Source organism: Orbicella faveolata, unplaced genomic scaffold, assembly GCF_042242905.1.
Source record: "Orbicella faveolata isolate gen_17 unplaced genomic scaffold, um_ofav_v1 contig_35, whole genome shotgun sequence".
Lineage (NCBI taxonomy): Eukaryota > Metazoa > Cnidaria > Anthozoa > Scleractinia > Merulinidae > Orbicella > Orbicella faveolata.
The window spans coordinates 15,659,974-15,677,844 of record NW_028301564.1 but is presented as its reverse complement, the minus strand read 5'-3'; the positions used below and the strand labels follow the sequence as shown (position 1 = coordinate 15,677,844).

At 38.4% G+C, this 17,871-nt stretch overlaps 2 protein-coding genes and 1 long non-coding RNA gene across 3 annotated transcripts; 2 read left to right on the top strand and 1 right to left on the bottom strand.

Moving 5' to 3' along the window:
* Positions 1-123: 123 nt before the first annotated feature.
* On the top strand, positions 124-6,810 carry LOC110066074 (uncharacterized). The gene is made up of 5 exons (XM_020773274.2): positions 124-167; positions 258-317; positions 927-1,037; positions 1,122-3,183; positions 5,314-6,810. The coding sequence occupies exons 1-5, from the start codon at positions 147-149 to the stop codon at positions 5,631-5,633; spliced, it is 2,574 nt and encodes an 857-aa protein (XP_020628933.2). The 5' UTR covers positions 124-146; the 3' UTR covers positions 5,634-6,810.
* A 777-nt stretch (positions 6,811-7,587) lies between these two features.
* On the bottom strand, positions 7,588-17,782 carry LOC110066076 (uncharacterized). The gene is made up of 5 exons (XM_020773276.2): positions 17,470-17,782; positions 17,359-17,404; positions 14,437-14,673; positions 12,098-12,412; positions 7,588-10,516 (listed from the first exon to the last, which is right to left on the bottom strand). Exons 1-5 carry the CDS (start codon positions 17,614-17,616, stop codon positions 8,877-8,879), a joined length of 2,385 nt encoding a protein of 794 aa, XP_020628935.2. The 5' UTR covers positions 17,617-17,782; the 3' UTR covers positions 7,588-8,876.
* On the top strand, positions 10,650-14,842 carry LOC149103469 (uncharacterized). The gene is made up of 2 exons (XR_016202206.1): positions 10,650-10,712; positions 14,387-14,842. It is a non-coding gene; the product is annotated as an uncharacterized LOC149103469 (long non-coding RNA).
* Positions 17,783-17,871: the final 89 nt, after the last annotated feature.

Below are 17,871 nucleotides of genomic sequence, written 5' to 3'. Positions count from 1 at the left end.
AATGCAGTTACCATACTTACACAAATACAACAAATGAGTACTTCTGAAAGAAAACCTGTCAATTTGCGCCTGCCTATCAGCGGTTCCTCTAATCCAATAATGCGCAGTTTTCTGCGCAAGGACCAGAAATAGCGAAAATTTCCAAGATGGACGCCGACGTAGAGCAGGTACAGCAGGCATTCTTAACAAAAAATTACTTAATTCGGTTTAGTTGAAATGTTAGCCCTTTGTTTTGAACTGTGTTTGATTGATTTCAGATTGATTACGACGTTTTCAGGCGTGATGTTTACAGGGTTGCCGTCTCTAACGAATTCGAGGTGAGTTAATTAACTTACGGACCTTCGCTCGCAATGAGCTCGGTCTTGTGAAGTTGAAAGTTGTTTTACAGGATCAAGGCACTGCTAATTGGTGTTTCCCGTCACAGCATCATCTTTACCAATTACCGAGTATCGTCTGATTAATAAAGTGATTTTAAATGCTACTTTTGCAAATGTTTGTTAGCTTGTTCGATTCCACTTTGGTCGCTTTCATATTTTGCCTGTACTTTACCGTACAACAGATCAGTATTCACTATCAAAATTGTACGAACGAAACCGTTTCAAATTTTTAAATGATTGTAACAATAAAAGTAGCTAGATTAATCATAAACAATACCAATTAGATCTAATTAATAATTATATTAAATTGTCATAATAGTATTGTGTTTGGTCATAACCTTCTCTGTACCAGTGTGGCTTGTTATTACTAATCTAGTACCTCTTTTTCTTTTGATAACTTAGTTGTTTTTCAGTTCTGTTTGATTTGAAGGTTATGTATTTTGTTTTTGGACATTGCAAATTGACCTGATTATAATAATAATAATAATAATAATAATAATAATAATAATAATAATAATAATAATAATGATAATTGTTGTTGTTTTCAAGTCTCAAGAAAACAGAAGGATTGTCAGAAGTATTGGTGAGGATGACGAGGACGAGGACTTTGATGATTTGGAAGCTTTGCGGCTTGCTGCTTTAAGGAGCTTAGGCACAAAAGTAAGAAAAAGGTTTATTTAAAGACTAGTTTTTCCTTGGCCTGTTGACAGTATGTGATAAGTAGTATGTTCTTCTCTTTTCTAGAATTCTTTTACAAAACAAGGATTGCCTGCGGCAGATTTAAGCAGCACTCGACGTGTAAGTCTTGGCCGCAAAGATAAATCTGATTTGCAAGTAGTCTCTCTTGAAAGACAAGAGAGTTTCTCCTCAACAAGTACAGACTATGAAGAAATTGACTTAAGCGAGAGGACGCCTCCAGATTCTGAAGCAAATGACAGTGGCTCGGACATTGATGATGCAGAAAGTGACAAGAAGATTGAAATTGAAAGTCCTAGAGATGAACAGGAAATGGAATCTAAGGAAGATTCAGATGAAGGTCATGATGTAGATGATGATGATGTTGATGAAAAGAATGATGTGGTGACTGATGATGAAAACAACAGTGTTTGGAGTGATAATGAAGATTTCAGGGACAATGTTGTTTTGACTGATGAGGGTGGCATTGAAAATAACATTTCATCTGATGAAGATGATGTAGAAAACAATCTTGATTTTAGTGATGAAGACAGTGTTGAAGATACTCAGGAAAATTCGCAAAATTATTTAGAAGCATTGGAAGCATTGGAAGATGAGCTTAATGATTCAGCTAACGAAATCAATGTCCTAAATGATATCAGTATCACTATTGCAAATGAATCTATAGTATCACATTCGCCTACCAACTTGGATGAGCATTTGGAAATTGTGGATGATGAATATGAGGACAACACTGGATTGAACAAAGAGAATGAAAGTGATAATGAAAGTCTAAATGAACTCCAAATGACATCTACACAGCGTATTGTCGTTAGTCAGTCGGATAGTGAAAATGAAAGTGATGGTAAAGTTGAAAATGAAACTGAAATGACAAAAGAAAATCAATGTGAAAGTGAAATGATTGTGGATCAGCCTGTTGTGGATAATGGTAATTTAATGGAAAAGAAAGAATCTGTGGTCTCTTCTGCTATAAGTTCATCAGAAAAAGTAAACACAGAAGTATTGGCATTAAAGAGCAAAACAAAGAACAGTGTAAAAGCTGAAAATGAAGAACCTACTGTTTTAGTGGCCAAGCCTTCACTTAAAGTTGTGAAAAACTCAAGCTCAAAGCTTCCATCTGCAGAAAAAACTGACCTTGTGACTTTGCCAAACCTCAAAAGAGACAAAACTCAAGAATTGCTGTCAAAAGAAAACACAGTGGAAAAAGCTAAAGAGACTAAAGGACCAAGAAATGTCAAGGAAACAGCACAGAAAGGCAATGAGAAAGTGTCAAGCAAAGCTGTTGACTGTGAAAGCAAGGTAGAGATTTCTGCTAACAAAGAATCAAAGTTGTTATCTACAGAGCCCAAGTTAAAAAGTGATGAGAGTGAGGAGAAAATGGACTTTGATCAGTTAAGTATTGAGGATGAAGACAGTGATTTTGAAGAAGAGGAGGAGGAGAACCAACCAGTAGTGAAGTCCAAAATAGGTTTGAATAAAATACCTACTGAAAGCAAAAAGAGGAAAAGGAGTTTCTCCAGTGAGAGTGACAGAACTAAAAGATATTCTCGTTCACCAGAAAGATCTCGAGCTTCATCGCGTTCCTACCGTGACAGACAGCGAGATCAGCACTTGCGTGACAGATCTAGGGAAGGATTTAGTAAAAGAAGGTCATTGTCACCATCAACAGATAGACGATACAGAGGAAGTGATAGTCGTTATTGCAGGAGTCACAGCAGGGACAGAAAGCAAAATAGGTTTTCTAGTGCTAAAAGCAGAGACAGAGAAAGCAGGCATTATCATTCTCGCTCGCGATCAAACTCAAGAACTAGATCCAACACAACTGAAAAAGTTGTTAAAACAAATGTTGATAAACCAGTCAAGAAAGAAAGCACAAGAAATAGTGTTAAAGAACGTCTTGAGCTTAAAAAGAACTTAAATACAAGACCACTGTCTACATCACCAAGAAAAGAGAGAAAGGCTCGAGACAGTGGCACTGAGGAGAAAACTGTAAGAACAAAACAAGCAAAGTCTCTGTCTATTGAAACTAAAGTTGCTAATGGGACTAAAGTAGTCTTAAAACCCAAACTCCAAAGAGATGTGGATGGTGTAATCATCAAACAACCTAAAGGTTTGTGTCCAATATTATAGTACATTGATATCACTATTAACCTCTTACTAACCAGGCACGAGGGCTGTACTGGGGATTATTGGTGTAACATTCAGTGGCAGTACACACCAACTGCAGTGAGGCTGGTACAAAAACAACCAAGGGCCAATACTTCCCAGTACTGCTCAAGCAAGCTAGGTTATTGAGTAGTTTATGATATGGCACAAAACAAAAAATACATGGTTTATGACCATTCCCATGGAAACGATCCGTATGGCACAATCTTGACCAAAAAAGAACCAATCAGAGTGCTTGGATTTACCTCGCAATTATATAAATATACATGTACCGTGTTTCTATCGAGTTTTAGTAGAATTCTACTAGTATACTAATGCAAATGCTGCAATCTGATTGGCTGAGCTGCTCGTATACTATCAGTCATTAGAGTGCAGTGGCTGTCAGTCATCCACGAAATGCAACGTTTTTATTGTTTTTCTGAAGTTTTGGAAGAAAGTTTATATGTAAATGGATAATTAAATTCCTGAGAAGACTAAAAGAAGGACATTAACAGTTTCTTGATTTTTAAAACTTGAAATTATTGAAAAAAAAAATGGTTGTGTGCGGGTAAACAACTGCAAATTTACCAAGGACAATTCAACACATGTGATTTTGTTAAAGCGTAAAGTTCAATAATGTGTTGAAAATTAATTGGGAACCGTTATTTGCATTAATTTCAGTTAGAATTCTACTAAAACAATTAAATAATTCGCTCTCGATTTCTGAGGCGATAGTTGATTTAGCCTTCGACCTCATCAACCATCACCTCATAGAAATCTCGAGCTCATAATCTAATTGTTAAATAGAAACATGAGTGGAAGTTTGGGAGAGTGAGAAATGCTGTAGCTTTTTCGAGTTATCCCAAACTTCCACGAGTGTTTAAATAACTGGATAGAAACACAGAGAACATGTTTTCTATTTCTTTTAGATAACACCACGAGGAAAAAAAGGAAAACAACTTGCTAACTTTGCAAAATGTAATTCCCTTTGCTCGTGCCATCATTACATCGACAGCTTGTGCTAGTTCTGTGTTTCTACTGAGTTATTGAAACACGATTTTAACCAATCAGCATGCGTATTTTCTTAGGACTGTTTACTGAATAATTATATCAATGGCAGATCTGGATCTTTGTGAACTGGATTTGAATGAACACCCTCCAGGGGTATGGACCACTGGGCCTGCCACAGGTTGTATCAGTCTACAAGTGCTTGAGGTCACTACTTCACAAAACCCAAATGTCATAGTTTGTTTGGCATGATGTGTGCAACATCTGCTCGAAATGTCAGATGGCAAAGTGGTTCCCCAGTTCCTGTACCCCAAAACAAATTAAACTAAATGTTCCTGTTTAGTCCAGCACTTATCATAATAATTGTTGAGCTAAGATTTGCTAAGCAGGAGGTCACAGATTTGAATTAACAAAATTGACCAGAATCCCATCCAAGTGAGGCTGCAATAATTATTGTTGTAGTTACTCTATGCATCAAAAACAGTTATTTTACTCTCACATACCTGCAAGCAAGGCTTTTCGAATTTTTTTTCAGACAGTGTAGCCAAGTTGTTGGTTTCGTTTATTCTCATCTGCTATTTGTCTCAGAGTGAATGGATGTGGCAAGGATAAAGTAGTTTCTTATGATAAGAAATGAGATACCGCAGCAGAGTCAATGTTTTTAGTGATCACAAGCTTTTGACGCTGTCACAGCGTGACTCTTTCTCAAGTGATTACGTGTTGTTTTCTTCTCTAGCTATGACAGCCACAACACGGGTCACAAGTTGGAAGAGAGTAAGATGGCTGTCATAGCTAGAGAAGAAAACAATTTCAGAAGGAGAATTTGTGCCGCGTTGGAAATTCTGTGCCAGTCCCCAATGCTCAACCGATACCATGGATTTCAACTTTCAGCCCTATACAGGGATGTTTTGGCATATGACTTGGTCCACCCAAGCTCACACAACAATTTGCGCCATATTCCCTTGAGAAAGAAAGATATTGACTCTGCTTTGGTATCTCGTTTCTTGTTATGTCTACTGCACAGTTGGGAAACAATATCTTTACTCAATAGTTTCTCATAGTTTTCTTGCTTTTGTCTTCCTTATAGATTTGAGATCTCGACTTTTAGAGAAGAAAGGGGACCAAACTGAAGTAGATATTAAAAATGTATCAACAGTAACTGAGTCAAAAAAACCTGTCAAGGACCGAGAACTTAGTACACACATTCAACGAGTTAAACCACAAAAAGAAGCAGTCATTCCAAGAGTGAAGCAATATGCTGAAAAGAAATCGACGGCAGAAGAATCAACAAGTCTTGTCAAGGAAAGAGAACTTGATGAGCGGATTCAACGAATAAAACAGAAAAACGAGGCAATCTTGAAGAGAGCTAAGGAAATTGAAGCAGAGAAAATGAAGTTCCATTCATGATAAAGATGAATTTCCAACCATATCTTTCTTTAATTTTCAAACATGGCCCGGCATTGTGTGACAAGGACGGATTGTGTGACGTACAGAGGAGGACAATGTGACAGGTTAAGGGAGCAGCTGCTTAATGTTAGGGCTTCTTGTTAATTATTATGGTTGATAGGTAAAGAAAAGTAGGAGACATATTGACAATCTACTTGACAGGTGATCATTTTTGTCTGAGAATGGAAGGACTCCATAAATTAGTGTTCATTGTCAGAGGCTGTCCAATTCTCAGGGTGGGGCTTAAAATATACTGTCAGGGGGTTAGGGGGTGGGACAGTTTAGTAACTTTCCTTTTTTGTGCAGCAGTGCTTAGAGGTGGTTATCCAGTGGGTGTTGAAGAAATACATTATAGCTGGGCATGTTTTTGAAGTAGCTTTATTTTTTCAACTATTTTAATGACAAAAAACATAAATGCCATGTTCAACAACTTTTGACAGAACAAATGCTTCGTTATTCATATGGCCATTTTCTAGCCCAAAATGCAGTACTTGGTCAGTAAGAAAAAGAGACCCATGTCACACACTATTTTGAGCATGTATTTGTGTAAATTTAAACATTAATTTTGCATAACATTGTATAGTAGAGACAAATATGCTTGCTTTGCCATGGTACTGAATTAGAAAAAAGAAATGGTATTTTCTTGTAGCACACAACACTGAATGTATGTAGCCACTATTTCTTCATGCAAGATACCGTAGAACATTTTTTAAAGCTGCACCAAGATTTGTAGGGTACAGTAGTTTAAAATGAATCATATGCAATGTTCAATCTCAAACTGTGAAACTGTTTTCAGTTGTATTTGTTACTATGCATGTTCATTAAAATGTTCAGGAGTTTCTTGGTCTGCCTAGTCTAAGGGGAGGGGGGAGTAAAGGGGACCCGGCCAGTGTCACTTATACTTCTTTTGGGTTGACATGGACTGGCCGACCCACTGCTCTCCTCGATTGGATCTCCCCCCCCCCCCCCCCCCCCTTCCTGGATTCTGTTTTAGGGAATCTCAATTAGTTTTTGTCTTAGTCTCTACCCCTTAATTGTGGAACCAAAAGTGAGAATTTTTACAGTAAGTCTCACTGTTGTGTTAGGTTGTAGCTGTGATGTACCATATCTTCTTATTAATAAATTGTATGCAGAAAAAGATCTTTTCTCGATTATATAGTGTCTCCCAGGCCTGAAGCATTAATTTGTTTCTTTGATTTCTGTGTGGCTATACAAATGCACCTAAACCAGGTTTCCTGCACATACCATAAGTTCCTGGTTATTAGTTCTCGACTTCTACAGGTTTATGGGGGATTTTGGATGGGCTTGAAACAAGCCAACTTCAGTATATTAAAATTCAAACTTGTCTCTGAGGCTTGGGGGAATAAAATAAAATAAATCGTATCAAGGATGAGGGATGAAAAATCAATTTCTTTTGTTTTATTCCCCTAAGCCAGAGCATAAGAGGGGGGTTGGTTGGGGCTACTAAGCAGTACTGAATAAATGCCTGGATTAGGATCTGAAAAGAAACGACTATATAGAATTCAAGAAAGCCAATGAATAGAAGGATATGTTGTAAGAAAGCCACTCTGATTAACGTTGTTATCTGGCTCTACTTCCATTTTGAGTTCAGTGTTTGGAGGTAACGTTTCTGAAAATACGAAAAGGGCTCGTGTTCGGCTGGTGTTGGGAGGTGGAACCTAGTTGGGATGGGTGGGTATAGCGGGAATATTTCTTTGCTCATGGACGGGTGCACCTGGAAGTGTTGCGTGACAGTCCAAATAACGTGATCTCACCAGTCACGATTGGCGCTAAGAGTGGACATTTTCGACGAATACAGTTGCAGCGGTATTTGTTGTATTGTTTTCCTAGTGATTTCTGAGGTCTGGATTTGCACTGAGGTATAACAACGAACTACAATTGCAAGGATACACAATTTATACTGGTAAAATTGCAGACACCCTTTAATTGATTAAACTTTCTCTTTTTTTACAAAAAACGTCTACCTCAACTTGAGTTTATACAAAAGCCTTGCATGCATAGCCTAGATGCACACACGTCTAACTGTAAGAAGTTGGCTTGAACCAAAGTTTGATGGTTTGCAAACTCGCAATCTGACTGCCTACACAGGGGCCTTCTACGCTCAGCTCTGTGAACGCGCGCGGGGTTTTGGCATCCTTGCCGAAAGCGCTAAACAAAATGAATGTCATCAATATTTCATGTTAGAAAGATCAGCAACTGGGTTTTTCTCAAAAAATTCAAACTATACTCTTGGTTTTTATCAAATTTGATAGTCGACCTGTAGGCGTGTCAACTGCTGACGATAAAAACCACAAGCTCGCAATATGTAAAGAAGCACAATAATTTGTCTAGTTCATGCGTCCTAAAAAAATTAATCCTGAATATTCAGTGCAACAGAAGTTTCCCAAGGTAGCAATTAAAACGGATCTAATTATCTTTTAAAACGAGTACTGGTAAGCGCGAATGATTACAGATTAAAGGCAATTCGTGACACCCTTCGCCCATCCCATCTCGTACATCCCATACTCTGATAAATTCTGATACAAAATCTGTTCATCTCTTGGAAAAACAAAGTTAAGCAAACTAGAATGTGAGAATTAAATTAACCTGTGACTCCACGGTTCGCAATCTTAATTCTCATTACTGACCGTAATGTATTTCATTAATGTAGGTTCTGAGAACTTGATTGTACATCAAGATAATTTCCCACGGCTGTCTGTTTGACATCGTGTTGATATCGAGTAAAAAACGATAATTCGTAGTCTGACAAAGCTATTATTTATTTCTCCACTACAGTAGACCTCTAAGTATTTTCTGAATCTTTTTCTCGTTACCAAAAATAAGCTCTTATACTTTTTTAAATATTAACAGGAGCCATTATGGCTCCTGATATTAATCATGCACTCCTTTACTGTTTTTCCAAAAAGAGGACACTTCCCTAAAACGAAGATGACGTAATTAACAACTACAGAACCTGCCGTGTAAAAATAAGTACAAAGTCATACTCAATAATAAAACCGGAATTAACAACTATTTTACTACGAGAAGAGAAGTAAGCCGAAAAATAACTGCGGAAGGTTGGTGCGAGTTGCGCCAGCACCAATTTTCACGCGGCATTTTTACTGCTCGTTTCTCGCGCGCGAATCTTTCAGGTTATACGCAAGTTCGTGTAGAAATTGTTCGTAGTCTAAACTATTTACAAAATTACTTCTTCATAACGCGCGGCAGATTCTCCTGCCTTCGTTCAGAGTGCATTTTAGCCGTGTCTTTCAAAAGTTTCGTTTTCCTCTCGTCGATCCAAGTGTAGTCGCTTGAAGGCTTCGCCGATTTCGGCGAGGTATTTACTAGCGGGCTTGGCGCGTGCGGCGAATCCACGCCCTCGAGTCTTATATAATTTAAATTCCCCTGGTGTGGCCTCGACATTACATTCACGTACGACCTATCCATGTGCCCGATATTCTGATACGAAGGGTGTCCGCCTGCCACATTGGCGTACGAATGGCCGGCGATATTCTCGAAGCTGTGGCTTCGCGACGGGTCATCAGCAAAGACATTTTGATATCCCGGATGTGACGGCATTAGAGACTCCACACTGTGGTAAATCGAATCATCGTTCCCATCATACATTGCGTACGGGTTTAGTTTTGATTTTCCGCCTGAGTGAGCCTTCGACGCGCCGCTTAGGACGCGAGATCTCGCCGACCCAGGCCCTGCTCTGCCACCCTTAACGTTGACGTAATCAACGATTTTGGGGGAATTCACATAAAGATGCTCGGCGCTACCAATAGTTGTGGTTGGTGGGAGAGAAAGGTTTGGCGGAATTTTCATGCCTCGCCGGGTAGAGACACTGTTGGACTTACCATTAGCTTGTTTTTCGTCCGCTTCGGTATTATCCTTGCTTTGCGTTATATCTCCGTTGACATAGTCGGCGTTTCTCGCAGCCTTTTCGTTTGTGTTACTTCGGCTACGTTGATTTCCTTTTGCAACTGTATCAAAAACATCGTCGCCATTTATCAACACGTCCTTGTCATGTTTAGTTCTTTCTTCGTCGATTTCCTCAGTTGTAGTGACAACAATGCGACACTGGACTTCTCCATTTGACAAACGCGGTTTTTCATTTTCGGACATTTTTCTCCCTTCCGCTTCGTGTTCCTCGTCTTCTCGAATGGCACAGTTTTCCTCCGTTCGATCGCTTTGTCGTTTCTCTGAAGCAGATGACTTAATTCGCCCACTCTCGGACCCTTGCGATGTTCTGTTGTCTTTAGCGTATGAGTTCGTTCTTATTTTTTCCAGGAGCTCTTCGTCCCGCCCTTCGACCACCACATACCCTTCTAACTCTCTGGCCTGTGTTCCATCAGGCTGTTCGTGTGCTGCATCACTCTTTCTTTGTCCCGCTGATTCTTTCCTTGTAAACGAGTTCGTACCACTGCTTTTCCTCCCATTGAGGGGATAATCATCCCCCGGGTTCATTACCTCGTATCCCTCGGGTGTGACCCCCGCTATATTCTGGTACCCGGGCGGTGGGCTTCTTGGTGAGCAGGCAGAAGGCTTTTTTTCACCCAAAAACACTTCATTTAAACTGTCAGCGCGGTTACGACTGGCTCCTATATTTGCAGGCACCGATTCATTCCTTCGAACAGAAGGAATTCCTTGCTCTGTGGGAGATCTAGAACTCAGCTCAGTGTTTTCAGCCTTCTTTTTGCTAGTAGATGGCATGCTTCGACTCCGAGGTCTCGGGGCTTTTCCTTTGCGTGACCGTTTTCCGCTCATTCGAAGCCAAGCACGCCGGAGAAAGCCAGGCTGCGGTTTATTATCTTCTTCACTTGTTCCGGGCTGGCTGGTGTCTGCAAGAAGAAGCAGAGAGAAGCTTTATGCTGAGGCATAGTTGCAATAAGCCTCATTTTGAAACTGAGGCAACCGCCGGGAAAAGGTCTTTGAACTTCGCATGGAAACGAACTGAGTAACCACGCGTTGGCCTGAAAATATGAAACATGGCTGGAAGGAAATAGGAAAAGTGCCGAATTCTCCACAATTCAGACGGTGTTGCTTTCTTTACAGAAATTTCCTGGTAAGGAAACAATTACCCTTCCATTTCAAGTCTGCATGTACAATGGAAATTCTTTGGGATAAATTGTACACAACCGTATGAATTGAAAGCTCCTCGCTAAAAGTTTCATGGTAGCCGGAAAACGTTTTTAGAATACACTGTGTCCGGCAGTCAGAAAATTATCCTTTTACCATTTAAATAATTGATGAGTAACCGTAAAAAGACTTACTGGTTTGCCATTCAGACTAACATTGTTGTTTTTCAGGCTAACCAAAGTGCTATTCAGTGCTAACTAGACATGGAGTTTTTTTAAGCAAAGTCTAATAATCTGTTTCCGGTTAGCCTGAATAGCACTCAGCTTAGCTTGAAAAGCGCAACTTATAATAACCTGAATAACGCATCGGTTAGCATAGGTAAAGTTTAAGTCTGCATACGAGCCAAGTGGTCCATCAAGCCAGAGTTGATCCACTAGGAGTATTTCTACTCACCCCTGGATGGGATGCTAGTCCATTGCAGGGTTACTCCCAGCATTAAGTTTGCCAGTACTCATTTATAGACATGGGCAGAGAGAGGCACTGTGAGAGTAAAGTGTCTCGCCCAAGAACACAACACAATGTCCCCAGCCAGGGCTTGAAACCGGACTGCTTGATACGGAGACGAGTGTACTAACCATGAGACCAGTATGCCTCACATCGGTTAGCATGTTATTGGTTAATTCTCAATAACCATATTGTTAACACAATAAATGCAAAGCCATAAGTGGAACATCTTCTGACTGCCAGAAATGGTATATTATTTCAAAAATGCTGTTCGGCTGCCGGAAACTTTTAATCAAGAGTTTTCGATTCATACTGTCGTTCACAATTTATCCCAAATAATTTCGGAATGAACATGCAGCCTCTAGACATCTTTTCATGGAAAGCTGATGCTTTGTTTCAAGTAGCAGTTATCTGACCAAATAAATATCATGGCTAATAAATAGCCCTTTTCACAGTTAATTTTTCGCATTTGCATTACAATGTAATCCAACATGGATGTGAGGCAATTTCAGGCTAAAATTACAAAATAGCCTGAAATTGCCTCACAGACCTGCTAGATTTTATCATAATGCGAATGAGCAAAGGTAACCATGAAAAGGGCTATTACTCCTTAATTTCAGTGAAATTTCAGCATTATTATAATTTTAGTGTTAATTTATATTTCTCATGTGAAATAACAAAATTGCTATGGCAATATTTGGCACAAAATATTTTGATACAATAAACTAGCGAGTGTAATTGTGAGCGTAATAATATTATTTGTCACCCATGACATTAAAAAGTAATCAAACATAGTCATCAACTGGGCTACTCAATAGAGCATCAATACTGCTATATACCTGATTGGCATTCTTGACCAGGCACCATCTCATCCGCTCTACAGACACTGTCAAATAACTGCTGTATTTCCCTCCCTGATCGAGTAGCAAAGAAGTAGGTAAGCAGTTTATCTCCTGATAGAGGGTCTGGCCTTGCCTGAAAGGCAAATCCTCCTTCTACAGCACCATATTTAGGTAACGCTGTAAATTTCCAGTGACCAATAAGACGGTAGTTGTCCTTCTTAGTCAACGAGAAGAAAGTGTTATAGAAACGCAGAACAGCTTCTCCTGCCTTGATCTTCTGCTTGTGTGGCACAATACCTTCAAAAGATTTTTCTGCGGAGGAGAACATAAAAAAATGCATTCAGTTCTAGGTTCACAAGATAAATTCTCCCAGCTCATTGTCATGCACTTCTTTCAGTGTAAGTTCTGAGAATTTAGTGGTATCAAAGGACATCCAATTAAATACATTATCACAAGATATCATTATATATTTTTTATCCATTGTTTATAGTTGTAATTTAGGTGAGGGCCACAGGTTTCTTAGTTCATGACTGTAAAGTGTTTCCCTCAATAAATAAAGTTATCTATTCATTTATTTATCCCCTCTTGACATAAGAGCGGTTTTCAATTGAGTGTCGTAACACAAAAACCAAACAATTTTACTTACCAATTAGACTACACAGCCAACCTCAAACCATTTTTAAAGCCAAAACCAATTAAGTAATTGCCTGATTTGCTCTATTGTGACAGCCAATAAAGAGAGGTTCTATTAAGACAATAATTGTCTTAATAGAACCTCTCTTTATTATTATCAGAGTACTTGCTACAACTCAGTGCTTTCAATAAGGTTTAATTAGTCGGTACATGTAGCTGGCCTGCCCTGGTGCAGCTCCCATCCTTCAATAAGGGAGGACCATAACAACTTCTACTAGAGGGCTAATTTTGAGAACTGACAATGTCATAGCTGGACTTTCATACCAGAATGCCTGCCAGAATGTCAGGTGATATTGTTATTTGAAAGCACTGGTGATTTTCAAATGGGCTATGCTTGTTGATTTTGTTGCAGAAAACAGGAATGTATGGTCTAATGTTGTTGGGTAATTTGGAAAAACTGGCTAGTTTATAAACAGTGTACAAAATACGTCTTTCCCCCATTTCAAATAACTGTACCTTTTCATAGAAAATTCTAGCTCCATTTAATTTACTGAAAGAGGAATATTTTCAGAGACCAAAGAAGTGCCTCGGTTTCCACAGCACTAATTGCTAATGTATTTTGACTGAAAATTATTAATCATCCGCTCCTTATAGGTATCAGGAAACCATACATTTAGCAACAGCTTTTCTTGTTTAGCATGATTATTTAATCTTTAAATTTATCAATCTTTAAAGTATAACATTTCTAATCAACTTCCTCTGTGATCTCATTCTCAGTATCTTTGTACCTTGCATATCAAATGTATGGATCTCTAATCTTGTGCTGTGTTCAGCATTGTTCCTGCTATCATGATCTGAGATTTTATTGTGCTAATCATGTTTTAACATCTTTCATCAGGAAATATTGTAAATTTTCACTTGCATCTTAATTGATTTTGCTTTCTGCTCACATCAGTTTTTAGTCTTGCAAATTGAAAAAGTGCACATTAATTTCCTATCATAATTGCTTCTACACAAATGTATTCATATTCTTCATACTAAAATTAAAAGTGTCTCCCTTAGGCATGTCACTATCAACAACTAAACAGCTCATGTTTGTGATATAGAATCATTTTATCTTCCTAAGTACCGACAAATCAACCTCTTGTTGCCACATGCCTGAAGGTCTGCCAGTGGGCTTTTTTGCCAGATGGGTGTGCAGGGCACCCACTTTGGAAAGAAAAGTGTATTATTTTTTACATGTCACTCTATAAATTGTTAATATGAGAAGACCCTTAGTGAAAAAGACCCTTAGTGAAAAAAAGTGTGGCTTTGTTGACATTATTATTACACTAGAAGCTCCATTTGGGAAACTCATTCAATATTTGAAGATAGCTAGAACACTCTGATGTCAGCTACATTACATTTTTGAACAGCCCAGCTAACCAGTGAAATCAGCAACCTTGAAACATTGTATGTGTTTAACTTCATCTTTAAGAAATCATATATATCTATTAATAAACCTCTTTAAATTTCTAAATGTAGTTTCTATTATCTGAATGTCTACCATCATGTAATGTTTTTAAACTTTGTCTATATTATCATGTTATTTATTTTCTTTAGAACTACATGTATCCTTGTAAAGCACATTAATTTTGATCATTTTTTTTATAGAATCTGTGCTTTATGATTTCCAGTCATTATCATCATAGATTTAGACTCACCTTTTCCAAAGTAACCCTGTAGAAGTGCTAGCCATTCAGCCCGCTGATCGATTGTCTCAAAGCTAAGTGGAATGACTTCCTCTGTTGTTATGATAACGATTACATTGAAATGCTTGTCCATCTTATTGAGTACCTGTAACCCACTAAACCCCTTGAGGGAAAGGAGGGCTTTGTGACGCACTCCAGCACTTGATTGATCAGCATGGCGATCAGGATACATAACAAGATTCAAGACATCTACAAGTGGAAAAAAAGACATCAATCACATTACGCCACAAGACAGCATCTGAACTAAAATAACTGGTTGCCCAGTGTTCCTTTTGTTTTTGAGTGTTTGTAAGAAGAAGATAAGGATAAAAAGCTTCAAGTTTGTAGGGGTTCCATTAAAGACCAAGCACCGGGCAAATTGACCAGCTGTGAAGACAATTTTCCCACCTGGTTTGGCCATCTAGAGAGAAGTTTTTTTTTTTTTTTTTATAAAAGAAGTCCAGTTGTCCTCCTGCTGAAAATGTCAATGAAACCCCTGAGTTTGTCTTCAAGATTAGGTGGTTACCAAGCCATGGGTCTTAAACTGTCCTCCTTAGTGGGAGTAATGTTAGTCCCTGGATTGAATGCTTATTTGGTTACACATGTATTAGTCCAGGGCAGGTTACCATCCTTCCTTCCCTCCAATACAAATACTACCAAATACTACCAGCTGTAATGCCTTTATTTACACACTACTTCAAATCTGGGAATAATTACAAACATGAAGTAAAGCAGACCATCTTTATTATAGCTGCTCCATTTTAAATTGTGAGAAATAGTTAAATGAAAACACAAACCACAGTGGTCATTTCCATTTAAATTCACAGTTCAGTCAAGACAAAACTACAACAGATATCCAGTAGTACAGGTGGCAACTATTGTGTGATCTTCACCATAATTTTTAGCCCTCTTTATGTCTGACGTCAAATGGCCTTTTTATTGCAACATGTCAAATGTTCAAACAATTTATTCACACGATCGCACATTTGATCTCCTTCATAAATTTTTGGAAGACTGATTGTATAATAACATAGCAGAGTTGTACGATATGTGAGACATAAATGTATTCACACTATTGTTTTACCACTTCACCAAATACAGCTGGCCAAAAAGACACAACAAAACGCAGCACTATGCACCCGTTTGGTTAAGGTATACTACAGAAGTTTAACAGCACAATTGAAATTCATGATCTATGAACACTTTCACTTTCCAAAAGTCCTCAAAATGTAAATCAATGAGCTATTTTTGGATGTCACAACTTTTCTCATTCAAATTGTCAACAACAAAAAAATTGAAAATGTCATGTTAATACCACCAATAAAATGTAACTATATCGCAGATGGATAAAAACTGTCAAGCTAAGGGGGCATATAATCTTCATGGTCACAAAAATTAATGGATGCAACATAGAGCAGAGATAACTTAGACTAATGCGGTACATTTAATTTCTTAAATTAACAAAAGCAATTTGACATACATGCATCAACCTCAGCACAGAAATTCCATTTACAGGTAGTGACGTTCTTTGCTTGCCACAATTTTAAAACCTTTTAACGAAAACTACAGAGAGTAATTCTTCATTGAATACATGTAAACAGGAGGTACAAAAATGAAAAAAAGTATTGCGTGGTAATATTCCTATTTTTACGATGTAAAATTCAAGCGATATTTCTTCCTGAAAGATATCTCGATCTCTTTCTGACAGAAAAATCCAACGTTTTTAAACAACGGAAATAAATGATCTCCTAAGTAATTAGCTAGTGGAGTAGATAGTCAGCAATTTTCATGTTATCACGCAAGAAAATAAATTTAGAAACAATATTCTAATGGAACGACGTAAGAAATCAAGGGCTCTTTCGTAAACCGAGCACATATAAATATTATGATTGTCTCTCGATCTGCAAAGTAAAGTAGTCTATTGATTTTATGCTGAAACGGTAGTGACAAGTGACATTTAGATTAACGTATGACTGAATTAGTAGTATTAAAATACGGCCAAAAAACCGAAAAACCGAAATCGTTCCCTGCTCGAATTATGAACCGATAAAAATGTTGCCTAGTCATTTTCCAACGGGCCATACAAATTAAAAATCGTTTTCGCTACTGAATTGTCAGGAAGCGGAAAAAGCATAGCGGCGCCTTAAGCTTAAAAAGTTCAAAGATTATGTTTGGACAGACCAAGATGTCGCACGAAAATCGAGAGAGAGAAAGTCAACGTGTTAACGAGCAGCTTACAGCTTTCAAAAAGCCATGTAGCCGCGAGTAAACGGGGTGGAAGCCCATCAAATGCAGTGAAATCGACAGCCGACACGCGATCGATGAAGCGCGAGATTCCAACTAATGCAAAATACAACATGATTGAATCTTACAACGAGACTGTTTATGTCTGCAATTACCATTTCCAAGAGTCTTGTTGGCTTAATTCGGCATTTATTCAGAGTAATGATTCTTTCTGGCCGTGAATAGCACTTCATTTCATTTTAACACAACTGGAGCCCATGGAATATTTATAGACAAAAAATACTGGCTCATAAAAGCCAAGGGAAAAATTACGATCAGCAACGTAGCTCTGAATCGGTTTCTAATTGTTAGCCTAGTTAGTCCACTGTGCTATTACTACAGTCTATTATTTCTAACGGTGCATCGAAGACTATGCGCACAGCGCGGCGGTGTATTTGCGAGGAACATTGTTTGGATTTTATACACATGCATGCATCGGTGCAATGGTGAAGCACGTCGAAGTACAAAAGACATTTCTTTTTGATGAAAGGAATCTGCGACACCAGCTACACAAGGACTGCCATTTAGCGACAGGAGGTTGCGGCCATTACTCCTATACACGAGGAAATAATCGCAAATCACAAGAATTAGCAGTGTTTGTGGGCAACTTACCTGTTGCGGGATTGACCCTTTTCAAGACAGCCCATCGAACCTTCCACTGCAATCAAAACAACCTAGTTAGCGTTAAATCGCGCATAACTTTAGCTCCAATGTACGCCTAACCTTTTTGCCTTTCCGATAACGTACTCTCCCTTCGATCAAATCCATGTTTAAGGCAACATCATCGCGTCTGTCAGCTGCTGGAAAACTACCCAGCCATGCTGAGCTTGTCGATTTTCTAGGATATGCGCACGCACCAGTCACCAACATTCCTTTGCGTATTGTTATTCCTGACACTCTTGTATTGTTCGCTAGCTGACTTTTTGTTGCGATATTTTTGGAACCCCGTGAAACATATGCCCAAACCCGACGCGATATTTTGATTTGAAATGCCTAAAGGTACCATAGAGTCCGCCTCCTTGAGTTTTCTCGAAGTAAAAGGTGATTAGCTATCACATGCTTTTTTGCAATGATAAATATAACTTCTCAGTCATTACGTTTTCAATATTAAAACTACAGATAAAC

Excerpts from the sequence above, each read along its gene's own strand:
- LOC110066074 (XM_020773274.2), top strand. The coding sequence starts at position 147 with ATGGACGCCGACGTAGAGCAG. Across the intron at positions 168-257 it reads TGGACGCCGACGTAGAGCAG|ATTGATTACGACGTTTTCAG; the intron begins GTACAGCAGGCA and ends GATTGATTTCAG. Across the intron at positions 3,184-5,313 it reads AATCATCAAACAACCTAAAG|ATTTGAGATCTCGACTTTTA; the intron begins GTTTGTGTCCAA and ends TCTTCCTTATAG.
- LOC110066076 (XM_020773276.2), bottom strand. The coding sequence starts at position 17,616 with ATGTTGGTGACTGGTGCGTGCGCATATCCTAGAAAATCGACAAGCTCA. Across the intron at positions 12,413-14,436 it reads ACAGGGTTACTTTGGAAAAG|AAAAATCTTTTGAAGGTATT; the intron begins GTGAGTCTAAAT and ends TCTCCTCCGCAG. Across the intron at positions 10,517-12,097 it reads TGGTCAAGAATGCCAATCAG|ACACCAGCCAGCCCGGAACA; the intron begins GTATATAGCAGT and ends TTCTTCTTGCAG.